This window comes from Pelophylax lessonae (genome assembly GCF_965119305.1).
Source record: "Pelophylax lessonae genome assembly, chromosome: 13".
NCBI lineage: Eukaryota > Metazoa > Chordata > Amphibia > Anura > Ranidae > Pelophylax > Pelophylax lessonae.
The window spans coordinates 174,258,394-174,275,649 of NC_138780.1; the positions used below are offsets into that span (position 1 = coordinate 174,258,394).

Sequence of the window (17,256 nt, forward strand, 5' to 3'; positions counted from 1 at the left end):
CACTCTACAAGGAGTATCTCTACTTCCTGGGCGGCTTCGCGGCACGTGGCTCCAGATGTGATTTGCAGAGCGGCTTCGTGGTCATCAGTCAATACTTTTATGACCCACTATTGTGTAGAGCCTGCTTCTCTGTCCTCAGTTAATTTTGGTTTGACTGTTTTGTCTGCAAATAGCATGAATTAAAATTTTCTTTGCTAAAGCATTCCCACCCGTGTGGAGTGAGCTAGTTATTTCCCACACGTAGGCTGCCATGGAGACAGACAGGAAAACGGAAAATTCCTATCATACTTACCGTAATTTTCCTTTCCTGATAGTCTCCATGGCAGCCGGAGTACCCACCCTCTCGTCTTGGATTCGGCTAAGATATGGAACACCTGCTGTACCTGAGAGCTGAAATTTATGGGAGGGGGGTCCTATACCCTTGGAGTTGAGGCGGGGTTAACCCACACGTAGGCTGCCATGGAGACTATCAGGAAAGGAAAATTACGGTAAGTATGATAGGAATTTTCCGTTTTTACAGCAGAAAGCAAAAAATGTTTTTTTTTTTTTTTTTTTTTTCAAAATTGTTGCTCTTTTTGTGTTTATAGCGCAAAAAAAATAAACTGCAGAGGTAATCAAATGCCACCAAAAGAAATCTCTATTTGTAAGGGAAAAAAGGACATAATCTTTATTTGGGTACAGTGTTGCACAGCTGCACAATTTCTAGTTAAAATAATGCAGTGCCATATTGCAAAAAATAGCCTGGTCTTGAAGGGGGGTAAAACCTTACGGTGCCAGAAGAGGTTCATAATAAGAACATTTTTTTTATTATTCTAAATTTTAAATGTTTTATTATATCTACAGTGTACGTATGTATGAATATATATATATATATATGTATGTGTATATGTGTGTGTGTATAGATATATATAGATATATCTTTTATAAAACTATTGCAAATAGAAATTCTATTTGATTTGATTTTTTTATTTATGGGATGTTTTATAGCAGAAAGTAAAAACATTTTTTGTCTTTTTTTTTTTTTTTTTCAAAATTGTCATTCTTTTTTCTTTTTTATAATAAAAGAAAAACCATGAGGTGATCTAATACCACCAAAAAAAAGCTCTATTTGTGTGAAAAAAATGATATGAATTTCGTTTGGGTACAGTGTTGCATGACTGCACAATTGTCGGTTAAAGTAGCGCAGTGCTAAATAGCAAAAAAATGGCCTGGTCATGAAGGGATTAAAACCTCCCAGAGCTGAAGTGGTTAATAAAACCAGTTAATCGGGGTCATTTGGACAAATTCCACCTTCATTGGTTGTCAGTTGGAATAATGCCACCCTTACAGACCACTAAATGCTGGCTTTGCTAAGTGGCTTTGGCCCTGGAACTAACCAGACACCATCAGATCAATCGGCCACAGCTCAAGGAACCTCAAGCAACCTCTGGAGGAACCATGGGGCTCCACTGAACCCTCACTGAGAACAGCTGGCTTAAGGTATTGAAAACCCACTTTAACCACTTGCCAAGCGCCCTATAGCAGTTTTAATGCTACAGGATGGGCACTGTGTGCAGGATCTTGTATATATACATAACCCTGCACTTCCGGGTAGGGGGCGCGCATGCACGCTGCCAGCAGCTCACTACTGCTGTAATTATACACAGCGGGAGCTGATTATCGGGTAACACGGACTCGATGTCCTCCGGCATCCGCCGATTGTTCGGTACAGAGCAGAACGGCAGTCTACCTATGCCATTCTGACAGCAGGGAAGGCATGGATTCTGTTTCTCTGCAAAGGGACTAGGATCCATGTCTTCCCCTAGTAAAAGCACCTCCCTCACTATAATGAAACATAGGCTAAGCACAATGTTAACCCTTTGATCGCCCCTGATGTTCACCCCCATCCCAGCCAGTGTCATTAGTACAGTGACAGAGCATAGTTTTAGCACTTATTACTGTATTAGTGTCACTGTGTTAGTGTCTGATAGTCCTCCGCAATATCGCAGTCCTGCTATAAGTTGCTTATCGCCGCCATTACTAGTAAAAAAAAATAAAATTCCATTATATATCCCCAGATTGTAGACACATTAACTTTTGCAGAAACCAATCTATATACGCTTATTGGGATTTTTCTTAACCAAAAATATGTAGCAGAATACAAATTGGCCTAAATTAATGAAGACATTTTTTTTTCTCATTTTTTTATTGGATATTCTTAGCAGAAAGTGAAAAAAATCTTTTCAAATTGTCGTATTTTATTTTTTTTCTTATAGCGTAAAAAAGAAAACATGCAGAGGGGATCAAATACCACCAAAAGAAAGCTCTATATGTGGGGGAAAAAAAAAGGACATCAATTTTATTTGGGTACAGCGTGGCACGACCGCGCAATTGTCCGTTAAAGTAACCCGTCTGAGGTACGGCTCCCAGATGGTGCAAACTTATACTTGGTAGGGACCCGTTTGAGGTACGGCTCCCAGATGGTGCAAACTTATACTTGGTAGGGACCCGTTTGAGGTACGGCTCCCAGATGGTGCAAACTTATACTTGGTAGGGACCCGTCTGAAGTACCGCTCCATGATAGTGCAAACTTATACTTGGTAGGGACCCGTCTGAGGTACAGCTCCATGATGGTGCAAACTTCTACTTGGTAGGGACCCGTCTGAGGTACGGCTCCCTGATGGTGCAAACTTATACTTGGTAGGGACCTGTCTGAGGTACAGCTCCCAGATGGTGCAAACTTATACTTGGTAGGGACCCGTCTGAAGTACCGCTCCATGATGGTGCAAACTTATACTTGGTAGGGACCCGTCTGAGGTACAGCTCCCAGATGGTGCAAACTTATACTTGGTAGGGACCCGTCTGAGGTACGGCTCCCTGATGGTGCAAACTTCTACTTGGTAGGGAACCGTCTGAGGTCCGGCTCCCTGATGGTGCAAACTTATACTTGGTAGGGAACCTTCTGAGGTATGGCTCCCAGATGGTGCAAACTTATACTTGGTAGGGACCCGTCTGAGGTACGGCTCCCTGATGGTGCAAACTTATATTTGATAGGGACCCGCCTGAGGTACAGCTCCCAGATGGTGCAAACTTATACTTGGTATGGACCCGTCTGAGGTACGGCTCCCAGATGGTGCAAACTTATACTTGGTAGGGACCCGTCTGAAGTACTGCTCCATGATGGTGCAAACTTATACTTGGTAGGGAACCTTCTGAGGTACGGCTCCCAGATGGTGCAAACTTATACTTGGTAGGGACCCGTCTGAGGTACGGCTCCCAGATGGTGCAAACTTATACTTGGTAGGGACCCGTCTGAGGTACGGCTCCCTAAAGGTGCAAACTTCTACTTGGTAGGGAACCGTCTGAGGTACGGCTCCCAGATGGTGCAAACTTATACTTGGTAGGGACCCGTCTGAGGTACAGCTCCCAGATGGTGCAAACTTATACTTGGTATGGACCCGTCTGAGGTACGGCTCCCTGATGGTGCAAACTTTTACTTGGTAGGGAACCGTCTGAGGTACGGCTCCCTGATGGTGCAAACTTATATTTGATAGGGACCCGTCTGAGGTACAGCTCCCAGATGGTGCAAACTTATACTTGGTATGGACCCGTCTGAGGTACGGCTCCCAGATGGTGAAAACTTCTACTTGGTAGGGACCCGTCTGAAGTACCGCTCCATGATGGTGCAAACTTATACTTGGTAGGGACCCGTCTGAGGTACGGCTCCCTGATGGTGCAAACTTCTACTTGGTAGGGACCCGTCTGAGGTACCGCTCCATGATGGTGCAAACTTCTACTTGGTAGGGACCAGTCTGAGATACGGCTCCCAGTAGTTGGGATGTTGGTACCTGAGACTGGTTGTCTCGGAGACGGTGCTGTGGTGGCTGGGGGCCTAATTAAGTCGGACGCAGGTATCTCCTTCTTTGATGCCTACCGGGACCTTGAGGCTCCAGTAAAAAACTGGGTTTAACGTGTTATTTACCTGTTAAGTATACAGTTTGTTAATAAAAGGCTGCTATGGCCATTTAACTCCAACCTGTGGTCATGTGGTTATTTATAATGTAGGAGGAGAGTGATGGTCAGAGCAGAATGGAGACCAATCATCTTTAATCCCCTAGTCATGTGCTAGTTAGTGATGCATACTAGCACATTATGCCTTTGCTTTGCAGGTAAGAAGAAACAAAAAAAAAAAAAACATGCAGCGGTTGATAATGGCTTTAGGTTTGCCATTTCCACATCAATAATGAAATTATTAGCTCATTAATTTTCATCAATCCGATATCTGAAACAAACATTTATTTCCAGACAAATACAGAATGTGCTCACATAAATCATGTAAAATGGTTATTTTTTTTTGGGGGGGGGGGGGGTTAATGCAAATTGAAAGTGACAGTTCTAGAATCGATCGATTGCTCCTTCCACCACAATCTGCGTGAAAAGAATTTGAATTTTCCAACGTATCCAAATGCTTCAATTGTTTTTTGAACCTGCAGAATTGATTGAAAACAAACCGGTGGTGGCAAAAAATAATTGTGAACTGCCGATCATTTCCAATCTAATCTATGAATTCTATCATTGTACATCTTTATCTGCTGTCTGACCTTTTATTCATGTATTCTCCTCATTCTCTCCATAGAAAGAAGAATAAAGAGAAGAAAAGATTGTTAGTGAGTGACTGGAAGAGGAGCCCCGATAACCATTTCGGTAAACATTACAGCTCTATCTATTTGTTATTATCTTGGTTCCGGTTATCACCTTGTCTTAGTGCATAAGGATCTTAAAACGGTATTAAACCCAAAACCAAAAAATGTAATAGATGTAAAACCTTGGATTGAGAGTAACTTGGTTTGAGAGTGTTTTGCAAGCCAAGCAAAATGTTTTTTTTATAAACCTTGACTTGTTGATCTTGTTATACGAGTAGCATCACGTCACAACTGAGTATAAAAGAGAAGAGAGGCGCCTCTAAGTGTAGCAATATGGTTACATTTAATGAAGGAGTCGGTTCACACTACCACGACTCAGTCGCCGCGACTTTGGGCAACTTTGAACTTTTGGCCTGTGCAGCACGACTTCATCGCGGCTTGCAAACGACTTCTCATAATAGTCCAAAAGTAGTGCAGGAACCTTTTTCTAAGTCAGAGCGACTTGAGTCGCTCTGATTAGAAGGGTTCCATTGCACAGCAAGGAGCGCTACTTGTCAGGCGACCAAGTCGCCTGACAAGTCGGAGTAGTGTGAACCAGCTCTAAGCAACTTACATGGTTGATGATAAAACAGGCACATCTAAGTACGCAGGCATCCGGGGTAAAGCTGTCCACATAGACCATCCTCCGCACCGCCATCAACGTCATCCTTTCCACACTGCGCTCCCCAAGCGCTTCAAGCCTCGCTTTCAGATCACTCTACTGCTGGATAGTCTTCCCGGTCATGACTGCAGACTTACAGCGGTGAGAGCCGGCACTGCGTAGGATGGTCTATGTAGACAGCTTTATCTTGGAGGCCTGCATACTTAGATGTGCCTCTTTTAATCATCAACCATGTGAGTTGCTAAATGTTATACCTTCATTAAATGTAACCATATTGCTATACTTGGAGGCGCAGCTCTTCTCTTTTATACTCTGTTGCTCCTGCTGGATTTTGCTTCCAATCCCCAGAGGCGTACCTAGGGTCTCCAGAACCCTTGGCAAGGAGCTGTGCCCACCCCCCATGAAAAAGTAAAAAAAAAAATTTTTCTTAGTAAGATCAATTTCAATCATTTTCTACATTTTTAAAAGGCGATGTTCCTATATAAGTTCTCCACCATGTAAAGGGAAACTAGAGAAACAAATCTAGCATTTTTTGTTTCCTAATCCTCCCTGTCCCATACAAAAATGTATGAAAGGGAATTGAACGTTTCTGAGGTTTCCACCATTCACTCAAAGCCCTCCGCGCTTCCTCAATGTTCCCCCCCACCCTTGCCAACCTCCCCCCTTCCTCAATATCCCCCCCTGTCAACCTCCCCCAGAGTGCAAGGTTCAGGAGTGCGTTGTACGGGGTGCAAGGTTCAGGAGTGCGTTGTACGGGATGCAAGGTTCAGGAATGCGTTGTACGGGATGCAAGGTTCAGGAATGCGTTGTATGGGATGCAAGGTTCAGGAGTGCGTTGTACGGGGTGCAAGGTTCAGGAATGTGTTGTACGGGATGCAAGGTTCAGGAGTTCGTTGTACAGGGTGCAAGGTTCAGGAGTTCGTTGTATGGGGTGCAAGGTTCAGGAGTTCCTTGTATGGGGTGCAAGGTTCAGGAGTTCCTTGTACGGGGTCCAAGGTTCAGGAATGTGTTGTACGGGGTGCAAGGTTCAGGAATGCGTTGTATGGGGTGCAAGGTTCAGGAATGCGTTGTACGGGGTGCAAGGTTCAGGAATGCGTTGTACGGGGTGCAAGGTTTAGGAGTTCCTTGTACGGGGTGCAAGGTTCAGGAGTTCCTTGTACGGGGTGCAAGGTTCAGGAGTTCCTTGTACGGGGTGCAAGGTTCAGGAATGTGTTGTACGGGGTGCAAGGTTCAGGAATGCGTTGTATGGGGTGCAAGGTTAAGGAATGCGTTGTACGGGGTGCAAGGTTCAGGAATGCGTTGTACGGGGTGCAAGGTTTAGGAGTTCCTTGTACGGGGTGAAAGGTTCAGGAATGTGTTGTACGGGGTGCAAGGTTTAGGAGTTCCTTGTACGGGGTGAAAGGTTCAGGAATGTGTTGTACGGGGTGCAAGGTTCAGGAATGCGTTGTACGGGGTGCAAGGTTCAGAAATGCGTTGTACGGGATGCAAGGTTCAGGAATGTGTTGTATGGGATGCAAGGTTCAGGAATGCGTTGTACGGGATGCAAGGTTCAGGAATGTGTTGTATGGGATGCAAGGTTCAGGAATGCGTTGTATGGGATGCAAGGTTCAGGAGTGCGTTGTACGGGATGCAAGGTTCAGGAATGTGTTGTACGGGATGCAAGGTTCAGGAGTTCGTTGTACGGGGTGCAAGGTTCAGGAATGCGTTGTACGGGGTGCAAGGTTCAGGAATGCGTTGTACAGGGTGCAAGGTTCAGGAATGCTTTGTACGGGATGCAAGGTCACGCTTTTTTTGTTTATAGCGCAAAAAATAAAAAATCGCACCGGTGATCACATACCACCAAAAGAAAGCTCTACTTGTGGGGAAAAAAAGTACATCAATGTTATTTGGGTACAGCGTCGCACAACTGCGCAATTGTCCGTTAAAGTAACGCAGTGCTGAAATGCAAAAAAATGGCCTGGTCATTAAGGGGGCAAATCCTTGCGGTTCAGAAGTGGTTATATATTTGTGCAAAAAAAATTAAAAACAGGTCTGGCAGCAAAGAAGTTAAGGGGGAAATTTTCTTTTTACAAAACATTGTCTGGGCTGAAATCATTTAGAATTTCTGAATTCTTTTTCAGTAGCGTGATCCTAAAACCAGATGGTGTTTAGAGTCTCACCCACTGTCTTGTAGTGGCAGCAATCTCTAGAATGCAGTTGGGGTGATGAGAGGCCAACCCAACACAGATTCCACCTCTAGATTTCAGCCATATATTGTAGGGTAGGTACTAATACAGAAATACAGGAGGATAAAAACAATGGCAGTAAGATTCTATGGGCGTTTCTACAAAATAAAGCCATCCATTATATGTAGTCTTTAGATCTAAAAAAAAAAAAATCTCTCATTTTTTTATATATTTCCCTACAATTACATTTGCAAAGCTATTTTTATTTTTTTATCTATTTTCTTTTTTTACTGGCTTAAATAGTGTGCTGCTTTCAAAGAGCACCTGTACTCGTGCTATTATATATAATTCTGTGCTTAAAAAAGAAGACACATTTTTCTTTTCTTTTAACATAAAAACAAATGATTGAGATTACTTGCAGGCAGAGAATAATGCCAGCTACACCTCCACTTCTTCTGTGCCAGCCTCGCTAATGGATCTCCTAATTATAGTCGTGTCTGTCAGATAATGTGCACTTTATGATAATTGTGCAGCCTGGAAACTAACTTGTCTCATTCTCCTTTTCTGGTTTTTCAGCGCACCTTGAAAGTCAAGTCGGCAGCCTAAATGGCCAGCAATAACACAGCCAATATAGCGCAAGCCAGGAAGCTTGTAGAACAGTTGAAGATGGAAGCCAATATTGACAGAATAAAGGTAGGACTCATGGCTATAATTTGATTGAGAATGCACGGGATTGTCCTCATTGAAGTACCCACCTCTGCACATCTGCCCAAGCCATCATAAGAAAGTCATGGTCTTCTTTTGGATTTAGGGTTTTATATTGGGGGGCCTGCCAAGGTCCTGCACATTGGCACTACCCAGCACTTCTCCACTTCCCCTTTCCCCACTCTGTTTTTCTTTGTTGTGTGTGTCACGTTTGTCCCTTTTTGGTTGTCACTTGCACGATGAGTATGGCGTAGGTCCTCGGGCCTGCCCTGAAAGTCTTGGGAGGGAGTGGATATGGCCTTCTGGCTTAGTTCGCCCTCTCTCGGGGGAGCCCCACCTAGTACTTGGGGTGGGCTGTTTCGGCAGTCCCCCTGGAGAACGGGGTCTGCCCGGTTTCGGCTGGGCGGACCTAAGTGAGTACCTCAGTCCCTGTCAGGAGCTTTGCGCCCCAGGGGATCAGGGTCAGGGCCCTTCCTCTTCGGAGGAGGGCCATGTGTACGCCTTGTGCACTTTTTTGTGTGTCTCGCGTTTGCGTGTGTGCACTTTTTTATGCACCGGGTGTTAAGTCTTTTGAGTGTGTTTCACACACCACGGGCTTTAAAAAAAAAAAAAAAAATTTAGGTTTTTATATTGAAATCAGGAAGCAGTAAGGTTAACAAAGTCTAGAGTGGGAATCCATACTGGGACAAGGTCACCTAGCGCCCAGGGCGAAATAGCTAAGCTTCCCTCCTTCCAAAGCAAATTAGAACACTAATCTTCACACTTACCCCCGAAGTATAAATTCCTTTTGCAAGCCAAAATTTCCCCCTAAAAACGTTTTCCTTTTCCATATAGGTGTGCGTAGCCTATTGCATTAGGGTGTGCACCCCAAAGCCCAAACACACATCCCTGTGTATATACTGATGGTGTCAGTAGGGTAGAGATCAGTGTCTTTAGTTCTATTGTTATCTTTTATTCTCTTTTACAATTTTATTTTTTTTTTGTTAGCAGTTAGGGAGCTTTGGTGAAATATCAGGGGTCTAAACAGGGGGAATCTGCACCACAAAGGGGTGATTAGGGTGTACCCAGGCACACCTGGCACACCCTGTGCGCACGCCTATGTCCTTTTCCAGTACAAATCCCCCCCTCCCAACTCAAATCCTCTTCCTCCCCCCATCCTAGCACAATCCCTATACCCCTCAAATTTCCCCCCCGAGCATAAATGCCTCCCCCCCTCATCCCCTCTCCTAGCACAAACCCCCCCCCCTCCCCCCAGATCGCCCTTCCGAACAGAAATCAACTCTTAGTACAAACCCCCCCTCCTAATCGCCCATTCTAGCACAATCCCCCAAAATCCCCAAGGTGCTCCTTCTGCCCACCCCTTGTCTTGGCTCTGGTGAGAATACTTTATAATGCTTTAAAAATTCAAAAATCTATTTCCTTGGTGCTAGCAACAACTGTCAGACACTAAGAGACCACCATAATCAGGGCTGGATTGACTAATAATCAACTAAGCATGTGCTTAGGGCACCACGGAAAGGGGGCATTACAGAGGTTTTCCCTGGCTATCCTGTCCTTAAATAATAGGTGAACCTGTTTTTATTTTTTGGGGGGGGTTTTTTTGCCCCCTTCTTTACCAATCCTACCTTCTCTTTAAGATGTATACTTACCATCCAACTGCCATTCCAAGTCTTTTCTCTCCTGGTCACATAGACATACACTATATTACCAAAAGTATTGAGACACCTGCTTTTACACTTTCCTTTAACTTTAATGGCATCCCAGTCTTAGTCCGTAGGGTTCAATATTGAGTTGGCCCACCCTTTGCAGCTTTAACAGCTTCAACTCTTCTAGGAAAGCTGTCCACAAGGTTTAGGAGCGTGTTCGTGGGAATGTTTGACCATTCTTCCAGAAGTGCATTTCTGAGGTCAGGCACTGATGTTGGAGAGAAGGCCTGGCTGCACTTGAATTCATCCCAAAGGTGTTCTATCGGGTTGAGGTCAGGACTCTGTGCAGGCCAGCCAAGTTCCTCCACCCCAAACTCACTCATCCATGTCTTTATGGACCTTCCAAAAATGGGAAGAGGACTTGGGCTCCACCTTCTCTACCTTGCAGTGGAGTGTAAAACCACACATTGTGTGCAGCACTGGGAGTTGACTCAAAAAAAATTTTCTGCGATGGTATTTCACACCGTTGCATCTGGCTTGGATCTCCTCTGCACATTCCCCCCCTTTGCTGGGGAGGATGCAGCCAAACAGGAAACCTTATTCACATGTTCTGGTCCTGTAGGAGCATCGTGGGCTTTTGGGGAAAAGTATTTCAAACTATATCTGAAATTACAGGCATAATAATGTCACCCGTACCACATTTGGCGATCCCGGGTCTGGGCTTTAATATTGTACCTTACCATATGCGCACCATGGTAACACACATACTTGTCGCTGCTAGACTCACGATTGCCAAGCACTGGAAATCTCAAGGTGCTCCTAACCCATCAGAAGTAGTACCTACTACTAAACTTAACTTCACCATTCCTATGAACGTACCCTAGCTGCCTGGAATGGATGAATAAATCATTTTAATTCCTTCTGGGAGTCCTGGTCTACCTGGATTGCTGATTGATACTGCAATACATAATCTATATCTAATCTATTGGTAATGAAGGATCAGGTACTGTAGTACTGACTGCTGTTTTATTCCTTGTATTCCTCATATTTCTCTATACTATCAATGATTCACTGTTACCAACATTTGTTCTTTCCTATATCCACCAGTGGTGGATTTGTTTCTATCTTGCTTAACCACTTTACCTTCGGAGGATTTTGCTGTCTTCCGTCCAGGCCACTTTTTGCGATTCGGCGCTGTGCGACTTCAACTGACAATTGCGCGGTCGTGCGACGCCGTACCCAAACGAAATTTACGTCCTTTTTTTCCCACAAACAGAGCTTTCTTTTGGTGGTATTTGATCACCTGTGTGATTTTTACTTTTTGCGCTATAAACAAAAAAAGAGCGTTTATTTTGAAAAAATAACAATATTTTTAACATTTTTTTATATGAAATTCCCCCCAAAAAAGATGTAAAAACCAATTTTTTAAAAAATTTTTGGCCAATTTGTTTTCTGCTACCTATGTTTGGTAAAAAAAATCGCAATAAGCGTATTTTGATTGGTTTGCGCAAAAGTTATTGCGTTTACTAACAAAGGGAAAGATTTCTGTCATTTTTGGTGTTTTTTTTTTTAACGCGTAATGGCGGCGATCTGCGATTTTTTTTGTGGGACTGCGACATTGCGGCGGACAGATCGGACCCTTGACTGACATTTTTGACACTTTTGGGGGTACCAGTGACATTACTGCAGTAATCAGTGCTATATATATGCACTGTTACTGTAAAAATGACACTGGCCGGGAAGGGGTTAATTTTATTGGAGAGGGAGGGGTTAATGTATGCCTGGTGCTTACTGACGTGTAGGGGGGGAGGTGACTGTGTGAGTCATGGACAGATCGGATGTCCAGCTATGCTGAACAGTCCGATCTGTCACTCCCTGTCACTATGGAGATCCGCCCGCTGTGTTTACACACAGCGGGCGGATCTCCAGATTCGATCCCCGGCGATCGGGGCAGAGCAGCGGCGATCGGGGCAGAGCAGCGGCGATCGCCGCTGCTCCTCCCCTGGCCCGACTCCCGCTGTGAATGAAAACAGCGGGAGCGAGCCTCCGGCGGCGCGCAAGCGCCGCCCAGAAGGGGGAGTGTCTGACGACGTTAATACTACGTCGTCAGACGATAACGAGCCACTCTGCCGCAGCAGTATTACTGTGAGCGGACGCAAAGTGGTTAAAACCCAATAATGAATTAATGATAAAAAAAAAAAAATCACAATCTGTGGTTGAGTTTGGGTTTGATCTCCAATGTGCTGGGGTTACTAATGCCTCGTTTCCACTGAGCGGAAGGGTTCGGGTTGGTACAGTTTGGAAGGGTTATAATGGTCCGGCCAATTCAGGTGAACATTCCCACTGCAAGTCTGGACTATTATCTGGACTGAGCTTTTCGTTTGATGTGAGCATTGAGGTTTTCCTGTCTGCCAATCAGTGGAATCTATCGTGTGACGCCAGTAGCTCCGCCCTAACCGTACCGTACCATTTCCTATGGCCCTACATCTGAAGGAGGACCAGGAATGGTGCGGTTTGGTTGGGTTGTATGAGCCATTTTCATAATGGAAACACTCAAAATAGCGTACCGTACCGACCCGAACCGATCCGCTCAGTGGAAACGAGGCATCAATGCCCCTCAAAGATCACAGAACATCACAACAAACCAGTGTCCCACTGCCTCTATATGGAGACCAAAATTAATATGGCTTTTCTGTAAGCTTTGTTGGTATGTCCAAAGACATTTTCTCATCCTATCTTCAAGTAGTAGTAAAGTTTGCTTTGTAATAAAGGAAAGGTTTGCCCTATAATAAGGTTTACCTGTAGGTAAAATACCTGCGGGCACTGTTTAGGAGATATTTACCCTGGATGCAGCTGGTGACGTCACCGACGCATGCACTCTGAAGGTCCAGCATACCATGCCTGACCTTTAGAGCATCATGATGTAACTGAGAGGCTCCCGAATGCATGGGTGGGAGTGACGTCATCGCCGCTTCGACCACTCACAAAGCCGGAGTCCGCAAAACCGAAAGGAAGACCAGGGGACGATGGGAGCCCTCATAGCGGTGACAGCGCACCACTGGAGGATTCGTTTTAAGGTAAGTATTTCATAATGTGCTAATATGCAATGCATACTAGCACATTATGCTATTATTTTGAAGAGGAAAGATTTTTATTTATTTATTTATTTAATTTTTAATTACTGCCACTTTCAGTTGAAATTTTCCCAGATTTTGACAGGTTTACTTTAAAGCTGAAGTTTAATCTGCTTATATTTTGCCTTCCCTGGTTCATCCCTCCCACTTTATCAACATGCTAATGACATTTTCAAATGAAACCATTTATTTTTCATTTTCATTTCATACCTTATTTCAGACCCAGTGATGTCATCAGTGGCTCTATGTGCTTCTCTATCCATTACGGGCAGATCATAGCTGGTGGGAGAGGCTGGCAGGGTGCTGTACATACAGTAGTCTCCTTAAAACATCACAGCACCCTCCTTCTGTACTTCTCTCAAGAGTCCTTAGCATTGATGCAAGTAGTGAGTTGGCTCTTGGAAGGGCCATGAAATGAGGTGACTTGCTATAGCATCTAATGCACACTGTGAGAAGCTTACAGTGTCCCTTGAAACCAAAATAAGCAATTTCAGTACAGGAAAGGAGTTGTGCAAGGCTGGAGTTCAGCTTTAAAATTGGTTTTCCTTAACCACTTAAGCCCCGGAAGATTTTACCCCCTTCCTGACCAGGGTTTTTTTTGCGATTTTTTTTTTTACTGCGTGACTTTAATGGACAATTGCGCGGTCGTGCTGTACCTAAACTAATTTGACGTCCTTTTTTTCCCACAAACAGAGCTTTCTTTTGGTGGTATTTGATCACCTGTGCGATTTTTTGATCATGCGCTATAAACAAAAAAAGAGCGTCAATTTTGCAAAAATAACAATATTTTTCACATTTTTTTTATATGAAATTCCCAAAAAAAAATGTAAAAATCAAAATTTTTTAACATTTTCGGCCAATTTGTTTTATGCTACATATGTTTGGTAAAAAAAATCGCAAAAAGCGTATTTTGATTGGTTTGTGCAAAAGTTATCGCGTTTACTAACAATGGGAAAGATTTTTGTCATTTTTGGTGTTTTTTTTTTTTTTTTTAACGAGTAATGGCGGTGATCTGCAATTTTTTTTTTTTTTTTTGCGGGACTGCGACATTGGGGCGGACAGATCGGACCCTTGACTGACATTTTTGACACTTTTGGGGTTACCAGTGACATTACTGCAGTAATCAGTGCTATACATATGCACTGTTACTGTAAAAATGACACTGGCAGGGAAGGGGTTAATTTTATTAGTGATCAGTGGGTTAAACTGTATTGGAGAGGGAGGGGTGGTGTGTGTCCTAGGGGCGTGTTTCTAACTGTGATTGGACATGTCTACTATTGTAAAAACAGAGATCAACGGTCCTACATAGTAGAACTGTCTGATCTCCATTTTTACACAGGGGAGAATGACAGGCGGCTTGTTTACATTGGGTCCGCCGGTCACACGCACTGACTCCTCAGTGAACGAGCCGCGGCGGGCACGCGCCTCAGCGGGCGCGCGCTCGCCCGCTATTGGCTCACAAGATGGTTGCAGGCTAGTGACGTACCGGTACGTCACTTTGCCTGGCCGGGGCTGACCGCCCTAAGTAAGTGGTTAAATTATCCCAAGACATTTTTTTTTTACTAGACCACCCATCTTTTAAAATGAGCTATTTTGCCTTAAGCTGCCATATTGAATCGGATATCCACTCCTATGAGACCGAATTCTGTCTCTTCTTCAAACCTTCTTCTCCAGCCCTCCCAGCAGCCGGTGATTAATTTTTTTCCTGTTCTGTTTAATACATGCATTAAATAACATTTTCCTTTCTCACGCATTTTGTTAAAAAATTAATGCATCGGAAATCAAGCCCCAGCTGAACTTCCCTTCATCAACGGATTTGAATGCACCATGTGAACTCCAGAATGGAGTGACTTGTATTCCACCCATGGAGCTATGAATAATGGAGCTGAATGCTTCAAACGGAGAGCGATGGTGGGGAGAGGCAGATGTATTTGGATAATTTAGAGCATTGAGCTACTTGTGTCATTAGCCCAGCTGCATTTTTCATAAAGCTGAACCCACCCACTGTTCTGCTGTTGACATCTAATGTTGTTAGGTTTGTGATGCTGGCGGAGACATTGGGTACATTTAAGAAAAATGGCATCTGCATCCTATTTAAGTTTTCTAAAGCTTGTGTGTTTGATTTTTTTTTTTCTGATGTCTGTGTTATATAGGATCTCACAAAATTGAGTACACCCCTCACATTTTTGTACATTTTTATTATATCTTTTTATGTGACAACACTGAAGAAATTACACTTTGCTACAATGTAAAGTAGTGAGTGTACAGTTTGTATAAGGCTCGGTTCACACTGGGGCAGCACGACTCCTTACTACTTCGGGGGCGACTTGTGCATTCCCATGCACCACGACTTCGGAGTAACTTGCATGGACTTCACATAATGGAAGTCTATGCAAGTCGCTCCGAGGTCGCCCCGAAGTAGTACAGGTCCCTTTTTCTAAGTCGGAGCGACTTGTGTCGCTCCTATTAGAATGGGTCCTGTAGCAGTCAATGGACCGCGAGGGAGCGCGACTTGTCAGGCTGACAAGTCGCCTGACAAGTCGCGCTAGTGTGGATCGAGTCTCATAGTGTAAATTTGCTGTCCCCTCAAAATAACTCAACACACAGCCATTAATGTCTAAACTGCTGGCAACAAATGTGAGTACACCCCGAAGTGAAAATGTCCCAAATTGGCCCAATTAGCCATTTTCCCTCCCCGGTGTCATGTGACCCATTAGGTTACAAGTATGAATGGGGAGCAGGTGTGTTAAATTTGGTGTTGTCGCTCTCACTCTCTCATACTGGTCACTGGAAGTTCAACATGGCACCTCATGGCAAAGAACTCTCTGAGGATCTGAAAAAAGAATTGTTGCTCTACATAAAGATGGCCTAGGCTATAAGAAGATTGCGAAGACCCTGAAACTGAGCGACAGCACGGTGGCCAAGGCCATACAGTCGTTTAACAGGACAGGTTCCACTCACAACAGGCCTTGTCATGGTCGACCAAAGAAGTTGTTGTCTTTGGGAAATAGACCTATGCGTGCTGCCAGCATTGCTGCAGAGGTTGAAGGGGGGGGGGGGGTCAGCCTGTCAGTGGTCAGACCATACGCCGCACACTGCATCAAATTGGTCTGCATGGATGTCACCCCAGAAGGAAGCCTCTTCTAAAGATGATGCACAAGAAAGCCCGCAAACAGTTTGCTGAAGACAAGCAGACTAAGGACATGGATTACTGGAACCATGTCCTGTGGTCTGAGGAGACCAAGATAAACTTATTTGGTTCAGATGGTGTCAAGTGTGTGTGGTGGCAACCAGGTGAGGAGTACAAAGACAAGTGTGTCTTGCCGACAGTCAAGCATGGTGGTGGGAGTGTCATGGTCTGGGCTGCATGAGTGCTGCCGGCACTGGGGAGCTACAGTTCATTGAGGGAACCATGAATGCCAACCTGTACTGTGACATACTGAAGCAGAGCATGATCCCCCTCACTTCGGGCCGCAGGACAGTATTCCAACATAACGACCCCCAAACACACCTCCAAGATGACCACTGCCTTGCTAAAGAAGCTGAGGGTAAAGGTGATGGACTGGCTAAACATGTCTCCAAACCTAAACCCTATTGAGCATCTGTGGGGCATCCTCAAATGGAAGGTGGAGGAGCGCAAGGTCTCTTCCACTCCTCCATGATGACATCACGGAGCTGGTGGATGTTAAAGGACTCCAGTGGCAACCTGTGAAGCTTTGGTGAACTCCATGCCCAAGAGGGTTAAGGCAGTGCTGGAAAATAATGGTGGCCACACAAAATATTGCCACTTTGGGCGCATTTTGGACATTTTCACTTAGGGGTGTTTTCACTTTTGTTGCCAGCAGTTTAGACATTAATCACTGTGTGTTGAGTTATTTTGAGGGGACAGCAAATGTATACTGTTATACAAGCTGTACACTCACTACTTTACATTGTAGCAAAGTGTAATTTCTTCAGTGTTATCACATGAAAAGATATAATAAAATGTTTACAAAAATGTGAAGGGTGTACTCACTTTTGTGAGATACTGTACAACTGTAATTTTTCTTTACAGTTTTGCAAGATAAATAACTGGAAAACCATCTTGTTTTAACAACTTAGCGACCAACCACGTAGACCTAGCTAGAGGCATCACCCTGGTACAATTTTTTAGAGCCGGCGGGCAGCTTTCCGGAGAAAGACCGATGCGGCTCAGGAGCCGCTCTATCTTTACCCCAGCGAGCGGGAGGGGACACCCCCCCCCCCTCCCACCGCCTTCCGTGGACGTGCCGGCTGGTTGGAGTCCCAATCCCGTTTTTTTTAAATGCAGTGAAATGTAATTTT

At 44.4% G+C, this 17,256-nt stretch overlaps 1 protein-coding gene across 1 annotated transcript in view; it reads left to right on the forward strand.

Annotated features, from left to right (window-relative positions):
- Positions 1–17,256, forward strand: part of GNG2 (G protein subunit gamma 2) — a 126,757-nt gene that overhangs the window by 96,336 nt on the left and 13,165 nt on the right. Inside the window, exons 2-3 of the mRNA XM_082242699.1 lie at positions 4,616–4,683; positions 8,025–8,141. Of these exons, the coding sequence (XP_082098825.1) occupies positions 8,055–8,141 (87 nt within the window). The 5' untranslated portion in view covers positions 4,616–4,683; positions 8,025–8,054. The remainder of the gene's footprint in view (positions 1–4,615; positions 4,684–8,024; positions 8,142–17,256) is intronic.